At 40.8% G+C, this 7,762-nt stretch overlaps 1 protein-coding gene across 1 annotated transcript; it reads right to left on the bottom strand.

The window, feature by feature from the left end:
• Positions 1-2,646: 2,646 nt before the first annotated feature.
• Positions 2,647-7,148, bottom strand: LOC138352618 (uncharacterized). Its single transcript, XM_069305116.1, has 5 exons — positions 7,059-7,148; positions 3,586-3,627; positions 3,422-3,505; positions 3,048-3,341; positions 2,647-2,970 (listed from the first exon to the last, which is right to left on the bottom strand). Exons 2-5 carry the CDS (start codon positions 3,625-3,627, stop codon positions 2,857-2,859), a joined length of 534 nt encoding a protein of 177 aa, XP_069161217.1. The 5' UTR covers positions 7,059-7,148; the 3' UTR covers positions 2,647-2,856.
• Between the last annotated feature and the right edge of the window lie 614 nt (positions 7,149-7,762).

The raw sequence follows: 7,762 nt of genomic DNA on the forward strand, positions 1-7,762 counted from the left end.
CCATCAAAGTAATCTTCACAACCCGAAGGGGATGGACGGCGACGACCACGAGGGGGACGAATAAACGTGTCTACCTGCAGGAGAGAATGGCCTTAGGCATCAAGGATATGCCGAATATCATCGTGGCAGTCCTGCAGATTCCGAACACAGGTCGCAACATGGGGCGGAAGGAGAATAGTGCCAACACTGGCATTACACCGAGCGTTCTTTGAGACCCGAACAGGGGTCTCACCAAGGCAGGATAAGGCAGCCAAGCGGGAAGCTGCATTCTGAGGAGCAGCAACGACACGTGTACCGAGACGAGTGGGGTTGAGGGTAACAGAGGCATCCATGGAATCAACAAGACGCCGATGGAGGGAGAAATCGTCAGGAGGCGTAGAATCAAGAGGGAGGAGATCAAAGTATTTGGCCCATGAAGCGGGACCAAACAAGGCCTGATAAAAGGTGTAGTAGTCACAACGAGAGACTTAGCCGCGCCAGGGGACGAAGTGGTCACCACTGGGAGCTTGAGGCTCGACCCAACTACAGAGGAGGGTGGGGAGCTGAGGGAAGAAGTCAGGAGGGGTCAAAGGAGGAGCAAGGTCGGGACCCAATGCAGCGGGGGATACAGAGCCCGGTCTTCCAATACAGTCCGACTCGGGGGCTTGGTCGCCCACCCCACGAGCCTGAGAGGGTACAAGAGAAACATTCAACGACATAAATACGAAGAGAATTTCATCCCCGAATGTGCCTCCATACCCACCATGCAGCCACAATTAGAGGCAGGACACCCAACAGGAAGCTATCGCCGATAACGCCGGGGCCCCCTAGGGGTGCGTCGTGAGTATACGCCCCCTTAAACGCCACTAAGAACCGTCAGTCCGTCGAGATCGGGTTTAGTGACAATAGTGGGATTGACAATGAAAGTTTCCTCTCTCGAGACGTTGGGTACTACAGTTCTACTGGTGCAAGAGTATGCCTCTTCAAGCACCCAGTGTTGAGGAGGCATACTCTTCAAAATAGGAGACTTCTTCAAAATAGAAGTCCAAAGGAATACCCAAAACAAGCTAAAGGTAGGCAGGAAACGACAAGCAGATAGGAGAAGAGGGGGGAGAAAAACGAAACATTAGGAAAAGATAAAGTCGTTCAGCACAATTAGAGAGGACAGCAGCAGGCGCACAAAGCTACAGAAGGACAAATGTTCTGTCCTAAGGAGCATCACACTCCGGCAGCCGCCCACCAAGCCCCCCCCCCCCCTCACGGCAACAACGACCTGAACAGGGAGGGGGCGTCAAGTAGAAGCTCAAAGCCCCTTTCCTCCTCAGCATTTCTAGTTTCATTCAGATTTGCCACTAACGCGTCCCTCTGAATCGTGCAGTGAATTGCGATACAATTTGGCGAGACTGCTTGGATTTTCTTTACGCCAATGATTGCACCGATCCTAGCCTTTGCACCATCAGTAGTAACCGACTTGCATTTTGACCAGTCAATGCCCTCTTCAATAATGAAATCGTGAAGTTTCTGAATTTTGTTGTGTGCCGTTTCTGTGCCCAGTTAGAGGCAGCACAATGTTCAACAATGGTTTTCTCTTCCAAGTCTGGAAACAGACGGTAAACAATCAGCAGTGCTACTTCCATGCCTGGCTTCATCCAGTTGAATGCCAAACGAAGCCGCTAGACGTAATTTTTTAACAAACTATTCCTGCAGGTAATCTGCTAACTTCAGACCGACGACTTTTAGTAGTATCAGAATCTGCTTCACTGCATATTTCCCTCCATATATTATGTCAGCTGCTACAAGACACGACAGGACAACATTCGAGTTCAGTGATTGGCTTTTTTCTCTGAAGAACGATGCGTTTTCATCAAGAGAAGCAAGAGTAAGTGCTTTCATGTCGGATAGCATAACTACTTAAGGTCGTCTGTTGCTTAAGTATGCTTCCAAGGTTGCCTCAAAATATTGATTTGGTCGATATATATTATATAATATTAAATATATACAACTATTATATGTATATATATATATAAATGTTATAGGTACTCTACAAATGACTTTAAATCTTTGAAGGAACACCATTTATCACTACGTGGCATTACAAAATATGCACTTTACTGGTGGAAAGGTTTGAGGCTTCATGTACTAGCAGGACGAATCTAGATACAATTATCACTCCATCGTTTGTCTATGTCATGAAGGTGAATTTTTTTGGAAGCCTCTTTCCTCTGAAGTCCTGTGATGAAGCTCCCTCTATTTAAAACATCTATTGTTGTATCAACTGCTGCATTAACTGCAACAGGTTTTGCAGGCTCAGGATTGCTAGTTATATTCAAGTACTTTTAATTGATATTACAATAGGTAAATATGCAATTAGGTAGGTGTTGCAAGATAGAGATTCTTATTCAGACATGAACTCTCCCACCCAGTTGTCCACCATCGAGTAAATCTCTGCCACTGTAAGGGGGATTGTCGACCCAGGTTGAGGAGCACCATTCTAGATCATTGTGTTCTACGAATAATTTAAAGTACGACCTGATAATGGTACAGGTTAGACCAGAATTTCGTCGTTTCCCAATTCTACGATATGGTGTTTGGTCATTGCATCTTCAGCCACGAGAAAGCATCTTTTGGAGTAGTCACAGCCCTTATATCTATGTATAAAAATTTACATTTTATTTATACATTTTATTTATAAATGCAAGTTTGTTCACCGTTTAAGGTGACCGCACGTGTATAGACCGAATAACGTTAAGTGTTCTGTAGTAACGGAAATTCCTCAGTATAATGTAATTTAAGTTATAGTTTTGGTGCATAAACCTCTGTAATGAGAAATTAAAAAATCGTGATGGTTTACATAACTATTTCAGCAAATACAATAAATTAAGCATAGTATCTGGCGGTGGTGGAAGTAACCGTAGTAGTTACAATTTGGGTGACGGTAGTTACTATATCCTGCACTAGTTCTTGGGTAGATACCACAGGGACCGTCTGGATCTGCAAGTACATATATTATTGACGTTTGTGTAATAAAGTCACTGCACACTTGCACAAGTTAAAGACTACATAGTTACCTCGTGAATTACAGCCACGTGGGTGATGGTCTGCCAGTATTTAACAGTATCTGTTGTGGTGACGAACTGACTGTAGACGGAGACCATTGTGCTCACTGGGTAGACACCCACCGTAGCCGTCACCAACACCACCGGTGTGGAGGTGACCCTTATCACAGAGGTCACCGTCTGTGGCTGCTGGGGAACAAACTCCCATTGGGTGGTTGTTTGGGTGACTGTCAGGGTTATTGCCGTCTGCTCAGTAACCCAGACGTCAGAGGTTGTAGTCTCCCGCAGAGTATGGGTCAGGGTAGTCTGGAATATTATACACCATTAACAAATGTTAAAGTATTAATAACTTGTTGGTTAAGAAAGGTAAAGCCAGTGTTACCAACCTCAGTGGTGACGGTGGAGGTTGTGGGGGTGACGACTGGCAGGGGCGCATGGGTGCCGTAAGGTTGGTACGCCTGACCCTGGATCTATTGGGAAGTAATATTTTAGTCCCTTTTGAGATATTTTGCTTAATATGTCCATAGGTACAGAGCAAAATGTCAATTACCTGGACGATATAACCAAGGAAGAGTAGAGCAAGTGCCATCATCTGTACCGAAGAAAGATTGTAATTAGATGCCAGACGCAATATTAGCAACGATGATTGAATCTTGTCAGATTCTCAAATATGAGCACTAGAGGTAACTAGCACTAGAGGTCATGTTTGGACAACGAATGCAAGAAAAGTTTTCAAACCATTAGCATGTGAAATTATGTAAATTAAGGTTTTTGAAAATAGTCAATATATTAACGGTTGTTGGGAAGGTCGTCAGGAATTTGAAGGGGGTGGGGGGGTACGAGCATATGCAGAGCAGTGTTAAAGGGAAGGATTTGTACGTGCCTAGAAATCAGATCATGTTCAGATGATGGATACAATATCGTGGCTTTAGTGTTAACCGAACTACTAGAAATTTAGGCGACTACGTTGTTTGTCAGTCTTGGAACATTATCAGGTCTTGGGACGAGACAAGGGAGGCATGGTCATTGATTAAGGCAAGAGGGGAGGACACCTAAATTCTAGAGGAAGACTAGAACAAGGCAAGGTGTAAAATTGGGTGCAATAGACTAATGGGTATGAGAAAAAATAAAGTTGCTGATGCGTAGAGCACGGAGGAAGATGGGATTAACAGAAGGATTGTAGGAAAAGAATGAACTTGCATGCGGTCTTTGCAAACCCACGTATAGTGGCAGGAATCCGGACAGTTGTGAACATAAAGAAAAAAAAAAGAGGGAATTAGATTCCTACTCAATTTTGAAACTAAATGAGCCAGATTGTTAATAGAAAAGGCTGTTAAAAGGTTAAGGTCATGAGGCCGTAAAGGAACGATATCAACATCGCGAAGCCAGAGAGGGACGAGTATCAATAAAGGGAAGAATAGTTTCGAAATATTCTATGTTGAGATTGGCAAGAACAGGATGAAAGGGGAAACACACAGCGACATTGAAGTTTGAGATTAGCATTTACAGTTTAAAGAGAAGGCGTTAGTCAACAAGGCATCTGTTAAGAACACTTTAGTAGGAAGCGGGTGAGGAAGTTCCTCAGTCGCCTTCCAAGGAAAGATTACATCAAAGTCAACTAGCTACATCAGGACTTTGTATTTTATAGAAGGGTTGCAGGTGCAGTCTCTCTGAAGTTCCGAGTGACGAAGGTGGGCAAGAGAAAGTGACAAGATGAGGCATCAGTTACAGCTAACCAGGAGGCCAGAGGATAGCCGACGCCCCCCCCCCCCCTTTTAAAAATAAATGATAGGACAAAGGAGCACGAGGCTTAGGTAGACCATAGAAATACTGAAGAGAAGGTCAGATGAAACTTTTTACAAGATCGAAGAGAGGTGGACGAAGACTAGAGAACTATCAGTTTGCAGTTTAGGAAAGTTTAAAGGCGATCCAAAAAGGTATAGGTGTGAGTCAGCACGACACTTGCTTTTCACGAGGTAATCCACACGGTCAAGGACATACCGAATCGCCTTTGTTGCAAGGATAAAAATATATTCGTTAGATTTCAGGGAGGCAAGGGCCAACTAAAAGCTATGAGGAAGGTGGCAATTTAAAGAAAAGCAATAGTCAAGAATGGAGATTAGAGTTCCCTAAAAAACAGTCTGAAAGATTATTCGTTAGAATTTACAACGCCATCAAAGGAACTCTGAGGTCTGTCAATGTGGGCCAGGGTTAGTAGAGAAATAAGAAAAATAGTGAAAAGTTATAGCCGAGGGATTAGAGAAGCGAAGAAAGGCTGGCAAAAATATTTAGCCGAAGGACTGTTTGATTATCACAATCTACTAAATGCTCCAGGACGAACAAACCGTCTCCAATTTCTAGTTTGGTTCGGTTAACAGATCATGTTCGTTATAAACACTAGTGTTTAGAGTATTCCATTAAATAGGCTGAGCGTTTTCACGAGAAATTTATATTCTTATCTAGTAAATATTTGGCATTTAAACGCAAGAGCTGTGTTAAATAACTTAAATGTCATTAAGTAATTTTATGAAAAATATGGGAGGGCAAAAAATTCTCTTAGTACAGTTTAGTTACTCAAATTGTATTTACAAAATATTCAAGTCCAATATTATATACTCTGGCCTTTAACCATTTACGTTCAATGACCGATCGATATTATTCAGGTGAAAATGCAACTTTTAGTCAATAGAAACTGCCAATTAAAAGCTGTAGAAACCATTTTAAAGTGACTTGCTAGGTTCTCAGAGGTTGCATTAAGCCCACTTAAATATAGTAAATATTTAGAATCATTTAATTAGAACGACAATTAAAATTTTAAGTATAGGTAGAAAATGGATAAAGAACAATTTTTTTTATAGTATGAATGCTACCATTACCCGGCCAAGCGTTGCCGAGGCTCAGCAATGCATCTGCTTTGCCGAGCTACAGCAAGCTTCCGTCCCCCAGTCCTACCCACTATTCCCCCCCCCCCACTCACCTGTGACAAATAGAATTGCAACATTTACAAAAGTAAACGTGTTACTCTTTCATGCAACAGATGGTACCGTTAAGAAGAGCATAGTTTATCCCATCACAGGCCTGACATTTATACTTACGAAATTAACGGTAAGGTAAACAGCTCTGTTCCAACACAAAATAAAATTTAATTTAAATTTATGAAAATAAAAATTTAACAATGACATGGAAACATTGAAGTTGAATACTTTACATTTAGTAGAGCGTGAATGTTGCCATTATGTGCAACAGACAGCCCAGTTTTTCAAAAACATGTTTTTACCTATCACAGGGGTGGCATTTATATAGTAGGTATATATAAAGACGCTATTGCAACGTTTGAAAGTTTCAAAGCAATCGGTAAAGAGGTTTAGAGGATTTCCCTCTAATGAAGGATATGAGAAACATGGCTTTTAAGAAAAAGCATTTTTTTTTTCGTCACAGACGTGACTTCTATATAATGTGTATTAAACCTGGCCAGATGCGAATGGAACATGGTGTGAAAACTTCGAAGCAATCTGGAACTTTCGGAGATCAGCGATTTTGAACAACCCAACATTCATTTATAGATTTATTCTGCAATCTAGTAGGGCTTTATCATTCAAGTTATATTATACTTTTGAATTAACAAACTACGCTACATCCACTTTAAATCTATATTACTATATTTTGGCGAGAGTTCACATAGTGATCGTTTTAGGATTTTGAAAAACCATGTTACTACGGTTAAATTAGCTTGCTAGGATTACGCCTGACCACTCTAGTGGTCAGGCTCTCATTGTTCAAGACAATTTAATTTGAAAAATTTCAATACCATTTTAATCAGTGAATTTGTACTACAAAAACTGTAGATCCAATTATATAATTTTAACTATAAATTATTCATTGCAACTACATCATTAAAATATTACTAATATAGAATAGAATCAATGCATGTTACACTATCAATTCCCTGATTTTTTTTTTTTACAATAAATACAACGATATCCTTAAATAACGGTTAAAATTTACAATAAACTCAAAACTAACCTTTCACAAAACTTAAAGCAGGACAGAAGGTACCACACAGACAACAGAGAACTGACTGAAGGTTGAAGGCGGGCTGGGCACCTCGTTGACTCAACACCAAACACTTTAGAGGAAAGGTAGAAAGTTCCCCACAAAAGCTGCCACGACCACAATAACAGCGCCATCTATTGACTGAACCGTCAGCTACGCTCCCAGTGGAACAAAATGGTGTGAAGACTCACGGAGCTTCAATATTGATTTATTGTGATCATTTCCAATAAATCTTTGCGTTTCAATTTTATAATTATGTTAATATATTAATTTTATTTGCAGCCTTTCTATCGCGTTACTGATTTTTAGCAAAAATATTAGTTTTGCTTAAAATATATTCTTCAGTCTTAGAATATTTGATTATGAGTAATTCAAATACCGTAGCCTAAAATGTATATATATGCTACTCATGGCCTACACTCACATATTGAGAAATAACACCGTGACCTTAAATTCATATACTAAACACACTAGGTCTACACTCACATATTTAGAAAGTGCATTGTAGGCCTCAAAGCCTATATTTTCAACCGTATGCCTACTTGTCTCCAATATTAGTTATATGCGAACTGGGTTCACACATTTCGACGATTACCTCCGGTTCTCATCTTCCTCCCTCTTATCTTACTCTTAAGCCCCTTCTTGAATCTTATCCCTTCAATTTTCGCACATAT

This window comes from Procambarus clarkii, chromosome 54 (genome assembly GCF_040958095.1).
Source record: "Procambarus clarkii isolate CNS0578487 chromosome 54, FALCON_Pclarkii_2.0, whole genome shotgun sequence".
NCBI classification, from domain to species: Eukaryota; Metazoa; Arthropoda; class Malacostraca; order Decapoda; family Cambaridae; genus Procambarus; species Procambarus clarkii.